General features: G+C 48.2%; 6 protein-coding genes across 6 annotated transcripts; 3 read left to right on the top strand and 3 right to left on the bottom strand.

The window, feature by feature from the left end:
• Nucleotides 1-4906: 4906 nt before the first annotated feature.
• F4822DRAFT_425192 (uncharacterized protein) lies at nucleotides 4907-6247 on the top strand (the record flags this gene model as incomplete). Its single annotated transcript, XM_051460293.1, has 1 exon — nucleotides 4907-6247. One exon carries the CDS (start codon nucleotides 4907-4909, stop codon nucleotides 6245-6247), a length of 1341 nt encoding a protein of 446 aa, XP_051317749.1.
• A 169-nt stretch (nucleotides 6248-6416) lies between these two features.
• Nucleotides 6417-7803, bottom strand: F4822DRAFT_111323 (uncharacterized protein). The gene is made up of 2 exons (XM_051452468.1): nucleotides 7566-7803; nucleotides 6417-7450 (listed from the first exon to the last, which is right to left on the bottom strand). Exons 1-2 carry the CDS (start codon nucleotides 7644-7646, stop codon nucleotides 6620-6622), a joined length of 912 nt encoding a protein of 303 aa, XP_051317750.1. The 5' UTR covers nucleotides 7647-7803; the 3' UTR covers nucleotides 6417-6619.
• Nucleotides 7804-8975: 1172 nt separating this feature from the next.
• On the bottom strand, nucleotides 8976-9269 carry F4822DRAFT_389127 (uncharacterized protein; the record flags this gene model as incomplete). The annotated part of the gene is made up of 1 exon (XM_051456948.1): nucleotides 8976-9269. A coding segment is annotated over exon 1 (215 nt), but the record flags the coding sequence as incomplete, so codon positions are not given.
• Nucleotides 9270-12141, bottom strand: F4822DRAFT_389128 (kinase-like protein). Its single transcript, XM_051456949.1, has 3 exons — nucleotides 11200-12141; nucleotides 10110-11148; nucleotides 9270-10052 (listed from the first exon to the last, which is right to left on the bottom strand). Exons 1-3 carry the CDS (start codon nucleotides 11795-11797, stop codon nucleotides 9698-9700), a joined length of 1992 nt encoding a protein of 663 aa, XP_051317752.1. The 5' UTR covers nucleotides 11798-12141; the 3' UTR covers nucleotides 9270-9697.
• A 477-nt stretch (nucleotides 12142-12618) lies between these two features.
• F4822DRAFT_425195 (WW domain binding protein 11-domain-containing protein) lies at nucleotides 12619-13496 on the top strand (the record flags this gene model as incomplete). The annotated part of the gene is made up of 2 exons (XM_051460294.1): nucleotides 12619-12691; nucleotides 12760-13496. 2 exons carry the CDS (start codon nucleotides 12619-12621, stop codon nucleotides 13494-13496), a joined length of 810 nt encoding a protein of 269 aa, XP_051317753.1.
• Nucleotides 13497-14245: 749 nt separating this feature from the next.
• Nucleotides 14246-15698, top strand: F4822DRAFT_425196 (MFS general substrate transporter; the record flags this gene model as incomplete). Its single annotated transcript, XM_051460295.1, has 2 exons — nucleotides 14246-14732; nucleotides 14791-15698. 2 exons carry the CDS (start codon nucleotides 14246-14248, stop codon nucleotides 15696-15698), a joined length of 1395 nt encoding a protein of 464 aa, XP_051317754.1.
• Nucleotides 15699-16601: the final 903 nt, after the last annotated feature.

A 16601-nucleotide genomic window follows, 5' to 3' on the forward strand; every position in this document is an offset into this window, starting at 1 on the left:
AGATATCTTATAGACGAACTCGGACCCTGCATACATACTAGTATCGGCGCTATGCTCTCTTGGTAGCAAGTCTGTATGGGTCTTCGGGAAAAGCCGGTACGAATAACTCCTACTAAGACTTAACTTGCTAAGAGAGAAAGAGTCAAGAATATACAGACCCAAGCAAGACTATGCATGTCTATACTCCGAAGCCGCAGTGTGAAGCTCATTTCTAAAAGCATAATGTCATCCATTGATGATGCTGGCCTTACCCATTAATAATGACGAAGGGGTAGACTGAAGGGCCTCGATTTTCCTATTCGACGGCAAAGAACTGTGCATAAGGTTGTGTTACCAGCCTCGAAATGCCCAAGCAGGAAGGATGGCTCCCAATGTACCGTGCGTTTTTAGGTATTTAACCTAGCGGGACTCTTCAAACGACAATAAACAGACAGCTCTAGATGCTCTAAATTGGAGAAGCTGAATTATTTCCAATACACAGTACTTACTACGTAGGTATCACGCGATATATCATAGTGAAGTCTTACGAATAGGCACATGTTCCCCTTTTAGAATTTCACCGAGGTGGGGGTTCATCTCATCCGTAGCTCACACCTTGGGGATGAGAAAATCACATGGAGAATATCAACTTCGCCCTTATTGCCTCTGGAGCGCTCGAAAGAATCCTGGTAAGAAATATGTAGGGACTACGGCCCTATGATCCTCTGCGCGGTCGAGACCACTCAGAGAGAGCGGGATAATTCCATATTTTAGAACTGGTCAGCAAGTTCCGATGTCGAAGGAGAATTGAAAAGCAAGACCAGTCATATTCGAAAGCCACTCTCCAGTTTGCGGGTGTGGGAAAGGGTTCGAAAAGGATGGGAGAAATTGGGTGGTGTACCGCCGAAGTAGAGGGTACCTAACGGACGCGCAATGCGCCTCCAAGCCAAGGGTTAGAAGACAAGGGTCCTCTCGTCTTGCATGGACCAAGATGGTTGAACCCCCACACTTTGAGTGCGAACCCTTGAGCAGCGCGATGGGATGTTCCAAGACAGGCGTGAATAAGAAACAAGGGCCTAGCCCACGGACCATTCTTGATCCCCTCTCAAGCCTCTTTAGCGAGACACGGGTGACCGTAAATGATGAGCGCCGGCGTGGCTAATGGGATGGATCATCTGGAGGCGGCGGGTTCCTAGGTTACACGAGTTACAAGAATCGATTTGCCGTCCCTTAAAGCAGTACGAAATCCACGGGGGGCTTCATTACAGCATCGTTCTGTTTTTGGTTCATAGATCTTAGAGAGATCTTTCTAATCCGATGGTATACGTTCAAGAATAGACTTATTGGTACCTTACTCGTTTATTAGCCCTCAATGTTGTGTTTCCCCATCGAACCGGTGGCTTTGAGACAGAAATGGCAAAAGACCATCAGCCTTGAGGGCGTATTCCCACACGATCCTCTCACGCGAGACTCGTTGGAGGATAGTTCCGAGTCCGCGGGCGCCCCCCGCCGGCCCTTTGAAACAGGATGACGAAAAGCCGCCGTCAACTATTTGCTAGGTTATGGGACCTAATGATTAAGACCGTTAGCAGAATCGCCAAGGTCTAGTGGTTGCTCTTTCGTTCGCGTGGTAGTGGGCCGAACCACTCACCCCCTGTGATCGTTAGCTGCATTTCTAAAGTTCATCCATCATCTGAAGAAGTTGAAGGCTGGTTGGTAGCCAGCCATCTGAGATCTCATTTCAAATCTTTAACGTAACAAGCTGAAAAAGCCGCAGATCGCCACACTCTTTTTTGTGTTACAATAAGTAGAATTTAAGTCCGGTAGGGAATAAAATGAGTTTGTCTCCATCGACCGAGAGTTGGTTACTACCAATTCGGAAGTTCAATGGTAAGATGAAGTAGACATGAGCTCTATCACATGTGAAAATCACAATAAATCAGCATATAAAACTATCTACCTACCTACCTGGTACGAGTAAGACGGGGCCACAGAATAGCACCTATTAGACTCGGCGTCGCGTAGCCTTAATATCTCATCAACTTGCTCCCGATTTCTCCCATTCGACAGCTCGATGGCGTCTAGCATCGCGTGCAGGCTCGCTGCAACAGAAACTTCCAAGCCCGCTTCTCATAAATTTCCCCATTTGGTCCAGGAGATTTATAAGGCAGGTAGCAATTAATAACCAGTAGTCCCCTCTTTCACTCCCAATAGTCAATAGTCGCATGTCCCAACTTATATCCGGCATAACCAAATTCATCATAGTGCCATTTCACGGAGTACCTCAAGGAGCAACTAGTCCTTTGCAGGCCTTGCATTTCCCAGTTCGCGAACTTGCTAAGGACCCTGAAAACCCGGCGGAGTGGGTCGAAAGTCCAAAATAGCCTCAATTACTAGCGACGGATTCGTTCCCAAGGCCTTATCAGTTGTCAATTATAACACACCTGAGGTAATCAAAATCATTTCGACTGGCTCTAAAGTCCGTTCATGGACTAAGCTCGGCAGTTGCCGCGAAAGGTAGAGTTGATGCCGTTCAAAGCGTGTTATTCTATCTCGGTCGCAGTACCGAAATAGGTGATCGTGGATTAATAGATGCCACTATATCATGTATTTCAAGGTGAGGAAGCATGATGACAATAGATTAACTAATCTTGTAATAAACAGCTCTGTGCCACACCTAACCGTAAACAGGTCACATTCTAATGGGGTATAGTCTCACCGAGCCATGCTTCTCGAGTCTAGGGTTTACGATATTCATAGTGTCGTCGAGAGAGGCCGAGTTGCTTACCACCAATTAAAATACGTTGTATCTCGTGACAAGCGACCAACAACTGCACACTAGCATTTTAACAAAGGACCAGGACCCGGTACCGAATTGCTAGATACCTAGGGAGGTTAGGCTCCAAGGGCCGACGATCTCGGTGGTACTAAATCGGCCGCATTTTCTTTAGTTCTAGGCTTTGTCCTTTTTCGATTTCAATATTTTCAATCGTGCAGTCCGAGGAGTCGTCAATTCCTTAGAGATGTCTCCGCGGCGCAACCTGATTGTTAGACAGCAAACTTGAAGATGTCGCTAGTGAATGAAGAAAAAATTGCGAATTTAAGGGGCCTGTTCTTTTAAAGTGGTCTGGAACCAGTCAGGGTTGGAAGCTACTCAATGCAAGTAAAATAGGCACTGCGGTATTTTACCAAGATGGGCAGGAGTGCGTAAGACCAAAAACCGGGTGAGCAAGCATTTTTCATCTTCTAGACTTCCTTTGTGTATGTGTGCGAAATTTCTGCTCGTGTGGCCGGGCTCGGTTTCCCATTCTAGCCGCCGACAGCATCGCAGCTAGGCCCGGGGTCATCCAATAGACGAAATTGCTGGGCGTGGGGGTTCGTCCAAGGGAGGAACGCGTCGGAGTCGTCAGCTGGTCCCGTCAAGGCGCGGGGGTTAAATTTCGAAAAATTCGTCGAACCGAGTTGCAACGAGAAGCAAGATGGACAAGGAAAGACTGTCGCCGGTTGATCGTGAGGTCATCTGTGATCCATTGAGTGACCCTTTTGTGTGGGAAATAATGCTGTGTTACCCATTATCCCCTGTTTTCTCGTCAGGCTAGTGTCGAATGGCTTCAGGCGGATCATGTTTGTCGTTCCTTCGAGTACCACGGCGACCGCTGATCCCTTAAGCAAGATCCCCGCGTAAAAGTAGTGAGACCATTGACCAATCATCGAAGGCTAATAAATAATGCGACAGCGAGCTCCAACTCGTATACGACTTTCCATTATGGTCCACGGCACTGAAGGTAAAGGCTGTTGTGTCGGTAAGTTCGACAGGCCACCTGCTAGGCAAGGGTAGGTAACGAGTAGTCCATCTGACAAACTGGGGAGCTCTCCAAGATATAGACGGTTGGAGAAGTGCAATTGTCTGAGAGCCCTAAAGATTAGAAGATTTGCCTATCTCTGTCGCCCTCGAATTTGGCAGGTGATTAGCGGTAAGATTGGCAAGATTGGCCCCCATCTCGAATCCGGTATCAATATTGCGGATGTCCGTTAGATAACCCCAAACCCCAGAATCTTTAGTTGTTAAGAAACTGGGGCGGGCATGGATTTTATATTGTTTCAGGAAAGCTGTCACGAGAGCTACTGGCAATTTGTTACCTAATAATTCGCAAATCCGAGTCAGAATGTCGTCTAATTACGCCATCAGGGCCCTACTCCACCAAGAATAACACACGGCTCCTATTGTAGCTCGCGGGGTACCAGCTGTGACCTACATACTTATGTTTATCTGAACCCTTGGAACCAGATGCATTCAGGGACTTACACACATATGCATGGGGGCGTTACTTGATACCGTATCTGTGTATCTAGAGCAGATCTAGATAGGAGACATCGACACCGCCAGATAGCTCGAAGCGGCAGGCTCACCATGAGGCTCTTCCTCTTGTCGATCCATTCTTATCTTTCCTATCACGCAATCACCTCCTTATCTTAGGAAATGTGAAAACGGATATCTATGCGCCTCCCAGAGTTTGTCCAATCCGCATAAAGTTGCCTGGCCATCCTTCTTTATCTGTTCTGCTCTGCTTTATTTCTGAAAATTTTTGCTCTCCAAAGTGTTGGTTTAAGAGTTGTTGGATGATGGTCTTCCGGCGAAAAAATTCCGAGTATCTGTATTGGGTCGAATAAACCTAGGAATATGTCTTCGTATACCTCTGGTTATGGATAGCTCCTATCCACGAGCAATGAATTGCTCAATTGGTCGAAATAGGCCTATAAGGCCGCATGCGAGACAAGGCTCTTTGTCTGGATCCATCTCGATGGCAACCTCTTTGTGTGCAGGTTGATTCGACACCGACGAAGATGGCAAAAATGTTCAGAGATGTGATGTCTGGTTCGGTGCCGTGCACAATGGCTCATTACGAGATACACGATTACTGTCGATATGACATCGCCAATGTTTCCATTAGGCTTTAATTCGAAGTGGTTCTGTCTAAGGACTTTGTTATGGACTGGGCTGCTCTTTGATTCAAGATGCGACGATGCCTTGATGGTGGGGGACACATCGGAGTTGGGAGTGCTGGGTTTGCCTGACGTACAGGTCTCCGTCGTTACAATCACGACAACAATAGATTACAATCCCACGCCGACGGACCGCGCAACTGATAGTCCTACGCGCGAGGGTAGTGACACTGCAACAAATACAAATCACTATAGCGATGAACCTAGTCAAAGCACAGAGGATGGGAATTCATCAACGGTAGTCTCTCTGCTTCCGGATACTTCACCATCTTTAGCTAATGCTGCGAGTGCACTCCTAAAGGCTACAGATAATTCAAAGCCTACCCAAAGCAAGTCAGAACTGTCGTCAACACCTGATATATCGGTGACCATGCCTCCATCTCCTGGACCGTCGCCATTAGATTCACCAGATGTTTCGAAGTCAACAGTCTCTACGTCGGCCATCGCTGCAATCGTAAGCAGTATTTCGGGCTTCATCATCTTAGTCGCCTTTCTCTTTCTATGCGCTCGAGCCTACCAGCGCAAGAAGCACCAGGAGGAGGAGCTTCCACTCGCTCCGTTAGCCGACCAGCAATTAGAACACCGGTCATCTCTACGACTAATCCCGAGCATAGTCAAGACAACAGACAATACAGACCGAACTGATTTCGCCCCGACGACGCCAGCTCTAGAGTCTGGTAGTAATCGCCACAGTTCGGGACTTCACGCGCGCATTTCGCCAACCTCGCAATCTAGTCGAGACACTCTTTATGAAAGACTCTTTGAGGAAGTTCGCACAGGTCCGGCCAATTCCGCCCCCGCCGCATCTCCCACCGTTCCTAGCCTCCCCGCAGATGCCGCCGCTACTAGTAGCTCGGCCGTGCAATGGCGAGGATCGCCCGAGATGCCGTCGACCGCATCTACCGCACTTTTCGACTTTGACTTCCGAGCCGGCGTCGGTCCAAGTTCTAGCTTAACTACACCTGCCGCCACCGCCCGCCCAGAAGGTACGCTTGGTGACCGCGCCTGGAACCGTAGGAAGATGTCGACGACGTTTCAGCCACCGCCTAGCGGCCCTCCTTCGGTGCCCTTGCCCCCCACACCACCTCGACCACAACGTAAAGAGGGTAGTCTTGGCATGGAAGGAAAGGAAAAGATGGAACCTGTAGTGAAGGAAGAAAGACTAGGACGAGAGGCACAGAAGGCGGAAACTTCGCCAACTACCTCAGAAAGCACGGTGGGTTCGAGCATTTTATTCCCTTCGGGTGATGAGGGTGCAAAATAGGTGGAATTAGGAACCACTTAATAATAACGTCTAGTCTTCGCTGAATTTTCAGGTGTTGAATAAAATTGTCAGCCATGTCTTTAACTTCGACTTGTGTGAATTTCAAGTCCGATCACTGAGTACTATTTCGCGTCGGATCGGGACACAACATCATCCATGTCAAGTTTTAAGCTATTCTCTTTATTCAATCCTAATAAGTAACCAAGTATATCTTCTGGTTCAACAAACGCCTAATCCAACCCATCCAGTTTTCCCAAACCCAAGGTGAATCATATGTACACCAAAACGCCCATAAAAACAGCACGTCATATACCTAGGTAAGCAAGGATGTGAGGAGCAGCAGGCAGATACTCAGAGAAGATCTAAGCGTTCTTACAGCATCCCAGCAACAACCAAAATCGCCCCAAGCGCAATCCCCATCATCCCCGTAACAACCGACCCCTCAGCCCCAGTCACCCCTCCCGGCCCTCTAACCGCCGCATTCTCCGTCCCACTAGCCGTAGCACTCGGCGTACCCAACGTAGTAGAAGTAGTCAAACTCCCACTAACCGCCATCGCAACCGCCGCCAAGCCCGTGCCAGTACTAGTAGCCCCCGCCGAGTCCGTAGTAGTAAACGTAACCGTCTGCGTAGTCGTCGGACCCCAACTCCAACCACTACCCCAGCCAACCCATCCGTCAAATCCACCAAGTCCATTCCACCCACACCCAGGTCCAACATACCAAGGCGAGCCATCGAACGAGCAACCAGTAACCGTAGCTACGCCACCAGTCCAAGTCCGCGACGAAGCGAAGGCCGACGCCCACTCGCTCCAATACTGGCGATACGGATCATCCGTCGCAGACGCATTACCGGACGACGCACCACTAGTACTACCCCACCCATTATGCCCAGGCCCTCCGCCCCAAGCCTTAGATCCCCAGCCACCCGGTGCGGCCCAAGTAACCGAACCGCCAGAGTACGTGACAGTTCGCACACCAGTACTACCCGCCGACGTGCAGTCTGAGTACCGCGAGCATAGGGAGCTCGATAGGGAGCTGTAGGACTCGTAGGCCGTGGTCGAGGACGCGGAGGAGCAGGCACTGCTGATGCAGGACCCGACGCTGGGGCCCGTGCCTGAGGCGTCGCAGTATGCAGACTGGGCGGGCCAACCGCTGGTTACGGTGCTGCTGGGGCTTTGCCAGGCGGAGGATAGGCAGGATTGCTTTGGTAGTGTTAGTTATCAATGAAAGGAAGGAGGAATACTGGATTGTGGTGACGATGACGTATGTGGAGGCTTATGTGGTTGTGGGAGGAATAGTAGGAGGGAATGTACTTACAGCGCAACTAGGAGCGCCTTTCCACCATTGCGCGGAGGCAATTGAGGGTGCCAGCACGGCGGCAAGTGTTGATGCTTTCATTTTCCTCCTATATAGTCTTTTGTATATAGCTTAGATATATTTTCGAATTCTTTTTAGGGTAGTATAGTCGGCTTCGACTTATGTTTCAGGTAGCTATTCCCTTGCGTACCGCTAGCAGAAAATATAGAGCTAGAGATGAGAGAATAGACAAAGACACAAGTGCGTCGAGAAATGCAGAGCATATACTTATATGCTTCACCAGCCCTACTCTACCTAAGTTTATCCAGCCCACCATCTCCAGTCGGCCGAATAAAGACCGGATGGGAAGAGGTAAGCAAGCATTTCGAGACTCGTGTCACGGAAGTCAAAGGACGTCACGTAATTGAGATGTATGTATGCAAGCAAGAGTATAAGGAATGCATTCTGCGGTGTGTACTTGTCCAACAAGGCATGCGAAGCTGTTCGTCATCTCTCGCCCGCCATGGCTTAAGCTTTCGGGGCGTGTGATCTCCCCAGATTGGCTCGGCCGCTGCCTTAGCTCGGGAAAGGTAGAGAGAAGAATGAACCAAGACAAGGAAAAACGAAAAGAAAAGAAGGGAGAAGAAAATTAGGGTTGGGCTGAGTTTACTACCTTGAAGCATGTAAGCAAGTAGGCAAGCTTCCAGAACACAGATGAACGGCTTTCTTCTCATCTACATACTGATCCCGCGTGCCATTCAATTCACTAGCGCAGAAAGCCGCGCGTCCAGCGAGTTGAGGGGAGAGTGAGTTACATATGTACGACGAAAATCCTGGGGAAGACAGGATAGGTGGGCATCGTTAGAAGGATCAGCTTCGGAATGTACGGTTTTACAAGAGCCGCCACGTACTCGCATGAGACGAAATTGTTGGTATTGGTCCCAGGGCGTTGTGGGCAACCAGAGGAGTCGTAATGACTTGCAAAGATACCCAGTCAATGAAGATCGTAGATGATAGACGGTAAGTTCCCTGGATCAGGCGGATGTAAGCGGCGCACACTCTGCCCCTCTCATGCTTCTCACACCCTAATTCCGGTAGTATGTCGAAATGCACAGTACGGTGATGAAAAGTAGGCAAAATGTGTACATACACGATCAATACCTATTTCATATACATAAAACGGAGTGGCTTAGCAGTTGAGCGTCGTCAGTGACGCATGTGAGGTTGGGTTATATTGGCTGTATTGGTTGTATTGTCTTATGAATGAAACTTTGAAACTTTGTTTGCGCGGGGTTAGCTCTTGGGGACGTCCGGATAGCATGGCCAAGTTTAGCTTGAACCAATCAGAGGCGAGCTCGGTGACTTAGTACGCCTTAAAAGGAAAGCCAGGCAACTTTCCGGTCCCAAAGAGCCCGCTTCTACTGCCACTTCCCTGCCTTTCTTTCGTTTGCCTTGCTATTGTGTTCATGAGTTCCAAATATAGGCAAGATTGAACCTTAGCTATAGAAGTACGTAAATAGATTATTCTTAAATGCTATCGAGTACTCTCCTAATTTCAGCGTGACGATAAACGGATATGCTGTGGAATTAAACTTATATTGATCACTACCGTCGCCTACATCTGTATGGAAAGCTTGAAATATCCACACTATTGTAAGCCATGCTGTTGTAAGGTCGAATGTCGAGAAAAGATGTACACATACGGGCATGTTCATTAAGATGGTAGTGCTGGTAGCAAAATAATATATCTTTTCCGAGGCTGAATCAAAAGCAGTCTATTATGACACTGTTGTACACGACTGGTACTATTCCCGTCTTCCTCAAACGCAGAGCCCTATAGTTGCCTCCAAAGTGGACATATTGAGACTAGACGCGTATGCCTCTCATTAAAACCTCCTTCTGTAGAACTCCTAACTCAATATGCACGAGACCTCAAAACGCCCACCTGGTACCAATGGCTAGCTCTCCGTGGAGCCTTTCTCGACCGAAAAAAAGTAAGGGTGTCGCAAATCATACCATCTTGCCGTAACCCCTCAAGTGTCCTGCTTAAAAGCCACTCGTTCCTGACGAATCGCATCGCGGTGAACCATAAAATCATCATATGCAAACGAGGCAAATTGTCGCCTTCTGAATCTAGACTGAGGACGCCTACTCTAAAGCATCGTACCAAATGTGTCGTCAGTCTGGATCCGCTTCCTCGGGCTACCATCTTCTGTGGTAGGTTTCCGGTGGCGAAAGGTAAATCCGACGAATAGGCCCTTGCCCATCTGTTCGTCTCGATCGGCCATACTCTCAAGGGCCTGTTGTTTATCATGGACTTCCTTGTACTTGGCCATGTCAGCCTCGTTAGTGAAGTCGTCGAAGTACCCTGCATCGGTTTCCGAGTCCAGCTCGGGAACAAACGGAGCCTTGGACTGCCTTAAGGTGTCCCACTCTACTTCTGAGAAGTACTGGTGTTCTAGAATATCCTTAATGTTGGAGAATCTCTTGGATCTTGAATTGATACATCTAAAACCGATTAGCTTTATTGCCCATACTCGTATTTGGTGTTTTCCCGGGACTTACGTAGTGATGAAGTTCCAAGTACGATTACTTAAGAAATAGTTGGGGTCCTCCCACACTGGCCTCTTAAGCACCTCCTTCCAGTGCTTAAGGTTGTGCCATGTTTCTTCGGCCGTGGAACCCGCAAAGGGAGGAAAGCCGGTGAGTGCTTCAAACAGCATACATCCTAAACTCCAATAGTCGACCGTATAGTCGTACTCTTCACCTCGGAGTACTTCGGGTGCCATGTAATCCGGAGAACCTACTATGGATTTCGCGTAATTCATGTCCCTCTCACGCATGGTTTGGTAGCCCTCGCGACGCTCTGCCACGGTTCGCTGGTCCATAGCTTTACCGAATGGCACATCAGTTTCGGAAGCCTTCTCTAACCTAATACGCATCGAATTGATCTTTGATGACGCGACGTTACCGGCCGCCAGGCCAAAGTCAGTCAGTTTAACGTGTCCCGTAGAATCGATAAGGAAATTTTCTGGCTTCAAGTCTCGATGAATGTAACCCAACTTGTGTAGCGCATCCACAGAACAGAACATTTCAGCGATGTAGAAGCGGGCATGTCGGTTGGACAGGACACCCGTGTTGTTCAGGAGCGTTCTGAAGTCGCCACCAGGTACATACTCCATGGCAAGATAGATATTCTTGTCATCCTGGAAAGAGTATAGGAGGCGCACAAGCCACTCGCTGTTGGCGGTAGTAAGAATATCCCTCTCTGTGAGGACATGACGGACTTCATCTAACTTGAAGAGTAACTTCTTGTTCATGACCTTCAGAGCGCACACTTCCTTGGTATCCTTCTTCTGAGCCAGAAAAACTTGGCCATAGCCTCCTTGACCAACCTGGGTAAGAATTTGGAAATCGCCGTGTCGAAGACGGATGCGACGTTTACGGAGGGCAGCACGTTCCCTTCCTGTGTATTTCTGCCACATTTTATCGTACTCTTCTTGGTCCGTTTCGGGCGGTGCTGGTACTTCCGCCTTGAAGGCGTTTAATCGGGTTTGCCTAGCGCCGACATAGGTGAGTAGATCGAAGTAATAATCTAGGAAATCTTCAAGGGGTTAGCAGTATGAGGAAAGCTGGCCGAGGAACATAGTCTTACACAGCTGAGTAACGTTAACCAAGCGTCGGACATTGGGCTTTTTAAGAATCTCCATCTCCTCAGGTGTAAGACCACGAGATGTGTTAAATTTCTTGGTCGTAGGGGTAATTGGCCTAGGATCTCGGAGATACAGCTCTTGACGCGAAACAGCAGCTTGATTATGCTGATAAACCGAATCTCGCACGGGGATTCGAGAAGGTGGTGTATTCTCCTGTCCTTGCTTCTTCAATGGGGTTCCAGTGTGATCTCCACCCTTGTGGATGATGCTATTATCGACATTGGGAGACCCTGTCGCGAAATACCCATCGTCGGCAGGCTGAATGTTACTCTTGGCGGGGGACAGAGGACTCGGATTCTGGGGTCTACCAAGCTTCACCGGGCTATCGAGGGAGACGGGATTGAGCTTCAAGGCATTGTCGAAGGCTGTGGGGAGCTCGTTGGCTCCTGGTGGTAAGGTCTTCTTGCTTGGGCTACCTTGAGGTGTTGAGATGGGTGTGATGAAGCTATTCTTGGTCGGCGTACCAGGGCGCTCCGAAATGGGGGACTTGATGTCCTTTGGGCCCTGCGAGGGGAACATATTCGATAGGAAGCTTGCCATGGTTAATTCTGATAATAGAGAATATCACAATGGTAGTTGGTGTTGAAGGACTATCGAATAATAAACAGAAGACCCGGGATGAAGGAGGGGCTCGCTACAGGAGCAAGGGAGTTGGTTGATCGTAGACAGGAAGACGAGTCCAATTAACAAAATGAAGTGCGCAAGATGAATTACTGTTCAAAAGAATACTCGAGGACCAAGAAAAGACATAGATGCTGCAAGGTCCATGCAAGATGGTTGATCAATGGCAAGCAAAAGATGCTTGTTTTGATTACATGCCTTGTAGTTACAGGAAGAATGTAGAGGGTGGGAGGTGGGATGGTCGCGATTGGGCTGCAAGAAGCAGAACGGCGGGCGGTACGGCGGGGTCTTGAATTCTTAGTGAATAAATTGCACAACTTTGTAAAGTCAACATTGTCACCCCGGCAGCCGCTAGACTTCGAAACGCCTAGGCCTGCTGTACGCACTAACATACCCCTGCTAATTATTACTTAAGCCCCCCTGTAAATTTGCGCTCCCGTCCCGGATACACGCTTATCGTCCCCTATCGCCAAGGCCTATCAAAAGAACTTGGAAAGTGCACACCAATAACACTGTGTCTTGTGTGATGCAATGGAGTTACACAAGGCTGAATGAAATCTGCAAGAGCCCATATTTCTATTTCACAACTACGTACCTACTTCCCTTCCGAGTATAGATGCTTGCATAACGCACCTACCGTACGACGAATACATATGTACTTGGAGCTACGCATCTCTTGCGACCGTCGAATTTCTACTATCTCAATACTAAGCTAAAAGTTCATCGTCATTCAACCCATCATGCCGAAAGAAAAGAATTTCAACCCGGTGCAAGCTCAGCGCAAAGCTGATAAAGCCAAAGCAGCCAAGAAGGGTATGCATTCATTTCAATTAGAACAACTACAACGTTTCGGTGAATATTAATTAACAATGCACTTGTAGGCAAGGCAGAAGCTCAGGCCCGACGAAACGAGAAACTTGCGAAGCGAAACCCCGACCGGCTACAAAAGCAGATCGACGACTTGAAAAAAATTACATCTAGCGGTGGGAAACTTACAAAACATGAAGAGTCAGTACTAGAAGGATTGGAACGCGATCTAAAAGCAGTTACCAAAGCTAGAGAAGCGCTTGGTGATAGAGCACCTTCTTTCGGTCGCAATGGTGGTGGTTTCAGAGGCGACGGCCAGAGGAATAATGGTGTCCTAGGCAAGAGGAGAAGAGGTGGTGATGATGCATCAAGCAGCGATAGCGACGTGCCCGACGACATTAAAGGTATACCTATGCCACGAGACACACCGCCGCCGATTCCGAAGGAGATACTAGATCAATGGTATGCGAAACGCAGAGCAGCACGAAATGCGAACGACATGCCTCTGGGTGGTGACCGAAATAAGCAACCATCGCCATCGGTGCCAGTGGAATCAAAGACAGTTTACGAAGCGAAGCCGATAGTACGAGATTTACGAAAAGAGGCCGTCAGCGCATTCATGCCCTCTGCAGTTCGCATGAAAATGGAAAAGAGCAAAGGCCAAGGAGGGTTAATGGAACCGGAAGAGGCAGACCGCCTAGAAAAAGAAGGGTATCTCAAACCTACTCCGGCCGGAGGTGACGCGTCAGAAACCACAAACGCAGGGCCACAAAAAGTCTCAATGGAAGAAGTGGAAGACGCCCAAGATTGAGCCTGTCGGAGAATGACACCTTAACCATCTACAATACTGATATGGGTAACCTTCAGCGACGGGTTGGTTTCCTATTAGTTGAAAGGTATGGTGTTTTCTCATCAAAAATTATTAACCCCGATAACGCGCCTGGTGTTGGTTTGGTACCTTGACTAAATCTGGTATTTCTAGCCCATAAGATGGAGATGGAGGGACGAGCCGTTCCTTTGTCGCTCGGTACCTACATGATAGACGGGTCTAGATGAACAAGACAACATATCATCGATCTAGTGAGCTGTAGGTATATGCCGGTGGTCTGGGGCTCCGGGACTAACTCCGGCCGGGACAAATCGTTGAGTTAAAAAGTTTGTGGAGGTATGTGGCCCTTAGCGGCTATATCGTACGAGTTTTCAAGACGTAATCTTTATGCAAAAAGAGTGCGATATCACGCCTTTCATACATCTTAGCACCTGACGTCTGCCCAAGTGGGTTGTAGCGGGGTTTAGAAAAAAATTTGTGCGGTCTGTTCAGTTCCGAAGACGGATGAGCAACCTTGATGTTCCTGGGTCTCGGTCGATGTCGAACTTTGGTGTGGTGGGCCCGGATAAGTCAGATGTGAAATGTACCAACGTCCTGGGTCCAGGGTCTAAGTGCTATGTACTATATAGATAGCTTGGAGACATACCTCAAAGTCATGGCCTCTGAAGCTTTTCGATAATATTTAATTTAGGTTGCCTTGTTTATAGGACGGATTCGGGGAATTTAGGGTGATGGAGAAAGCAGACAACTCCCCGGTGGAGTCTCCTATCTCAGAGACATCGGATCCTATTTATCTTGAGAAGGGCCAGGCCAACTCAGAGACAACCCCAAAATCCGACCTATTTCTGCCGCAGGACTATGGACCAGATTCTGACGAAAGCAACGCTAATTCTGGGGGAGAGACGCTTCTAGGAGATGAGACATATCCTGAAGGAGGTCTCCAAGCATGGCTTGTCGTTCTCGGATCTTGGTGCGGTCTGCTTGCGTCTCTAGGGTTGATGAATAGTATCGCAACGCTTCAGACGTATATCGCGACGAATCAACTTTCCGACTATGATGAGGGTACGATTGGATGGATTTTCTCACTGTATACAGCATTATGTTTCCTTTGCGGCGTCTATGTTGGTCCTCTTTTTGATAGATACGGACCTAAATGGTTAATTATACCCGGCGGCATTGGAATTGTTGTGAGCATCATGCTATTAAGCGTTTGTACGAGTGAGTAACTCTTCTGGTTCCTTTCCCCTCGAGGATTTTATTCGCTAACATGCTCTAGAATATTGGCATTTTATGCTTAGTTGGGGCATACTTAATGGAATAGCTACTTCTCTCCTATTCACACCATGCCTTACAGCTATAGGGCATTTCTTCCGTGAGCGCCGAGGATTCGCCTCCGGCCTCGCAAGTACAGGCGGCGGTTTGGGTGGTGTAGCGTTCCCGCTCATAATGCAGAGCCTTTTCGATCGTCTGGGTTGGGGATGGGCAATTCGTATTGTAGGGTTCATCTGCCTTTTCCTATTCACTTTCGCGAACCTTCTAGTCAGAAAGCGTTTGCCACCAGCCAAGAACGCGAGCCCACACCCCGACTTCCGCATCATGAAGGAGAAGGGATTTTTACTCCTCACCATTGGCGTTTTCTTCTTGGAATTTGGGCTTTTCATCCCCCTAGCCTACATTTCAAGCTATGCATTGGCAAACGGCTTCAGTGAGCAGTTTGCTTTCCAGATCCTGCCTATTCTCAATGCGGCATCGGTATTTGGACGAGCATTGCCGGGCTGGTGGGCGGATAAAATTGGCCCCTTTAATACGAATATGATATCTCTCTGCGTCACAATTTTTGCATGCTACGTTGTATGGCTCCCATTCGGTCATACGACAGCAGGCCTCGTCATATTTGCCATTATGTTTGGCTTTTCAACCGGAAATAATATCAGCATCACTCCGGTCTGTGTGGGAAAACTATGCCACACGCAAAACTACGGACGATATTACGCAACTTGCTATACTGTGGTTTCTATAGCAGTCTTACTTAGTCTTCCTGTTGCAGGATCCATCGTCAAAGCCACCAATGGCGAATATTGGGGTCTGATTCTTTTTACTGGTCTTACGCAGCTGATCGCAGTTGTCGCGATGTATGCGTCGAAGGTCGCTAGCGTAGGATGGTCGCCTTGGACTAATTTCTAAGCACAGTAGCCAGGTGCTATTATATCAAATGGTTATGCCCCGATAGCGTAAAGGTTTTGGATGGGTAAAATAGACTTATCCCTCGGTATCGGGAGGGTATCGGGAATAAAAATTGGGGGCAAGGTCTATTAGATGGGAAATGGGGGAACCGGAAAGGGAATAAAAGGAACTAGAAAAATTGGTTAATATTAATTTAGGTAGATAAAACTAGAAATGTCAGCAAACATTCAGTATATTCCTCCTGTACCATGGGCCGATTAATAGTTGCTCGTATTACTAGACCCTAAGCAGTGCACTTAGATAAAGCTATGACGCTATGCATATGATGCGCATCCGATATGTTGAGATGATAATTAGAAAATGAAGGCGAGATTTAAGATTTACAATGAATGGACCAACCGCTACTAAGCGTCGCCTTCCTCTAGGAATTTCTCGATTGAAGTGGGCCGTAACGGACTTCGTGTTTCCCCAGCCATTTTAGATCGTCCTTACCCCGTGGTGGTTGGTTTAGTAAGTTCTGAAGTTAGGTAGGGAAGTTGACACCGTTAAACACTCTAGAAAACTTACGATCTTAGGATGTGAACGGTCTAGACAGTTAGGTTTGGTACCTTGAACCTTCCGAATAGAGTTGCTGAGCCGCTTCGTCTAAAGGTTTCAAGATCTTATCTAAAGAGGTCCGCTGCAGGTGTCTCCACTACAACAATTCACCTACCCCATTTCCCCCAATCTTTCATGTGCGTCTTCTCTTTGGCCTGAGCTTCAACATTAATCCCTAATCCCTTCATCCGAGCGTGTGCCCCCACAATACTCACGTCAGCGGCGAAGGAAGTTCCCTACCTCATCCAGCTCATCCCCCAAATAAACCTCAATTGGGTGGCTTACTGTGTCCAATAATATCTCACC

The sequence above is a fragment of the Hypoxylon trugodes genome (genome assembly GCF_022578975.1).
Source record: "Hypoxylon trugodes strain CBS 135444 unplaced genomic scaffold F4822scaffold_2, whole genome shotgun sequence".
Classification (NCBI taxonomy): Eukaryota; Fungi; Ascomycota; class Sordariomycetes; order Xylariales; family Hypoxylaceae; genus Hypoxylon; species Hypoxylon trugodes.

Excerpts from the sequence above, each read along its gene's own strand:
- F4822DRAFT_111323 (XM_051452468.1), bottom strand. The coding sequence starts at position 7,646 with ATGAAAGCATCAACACTTGCCGCCGTGCTGGCACCCTCAATTGCCTCC. Across the intron at positions 7,451-7,565 it reads AAGGCGCTCCTAGTTGCGCT|CAATCCTGCCTATCCTCCGC; the intron begins GTAAGTACATTC and ends ACACTACCAAAG.
- F4822DRAFT_389128 (XM_051456949.1), bottom strand. The coding sequence starts at position 11,797 with ATGGCAAGCTTCCTATCGAATATGTTCCCCTCGCAGGGCCCAAAGGAC. Across the intron at positions 11,149-11,199 it reads GGTTAACGTTACTCAGCTGT|ATTTCCTAGATTATTACTTC; the intron begins GTAAGACTATGT and ends AACCCCTTGAAG. Across the intron at positions 10,053-10,109 it reads ACTTGGAACTTCATCACTAC|ATGTATCAATTCAAGATCCA; the intron begins GTAAGTCCCGGG and ends AATCGGTTTTAG.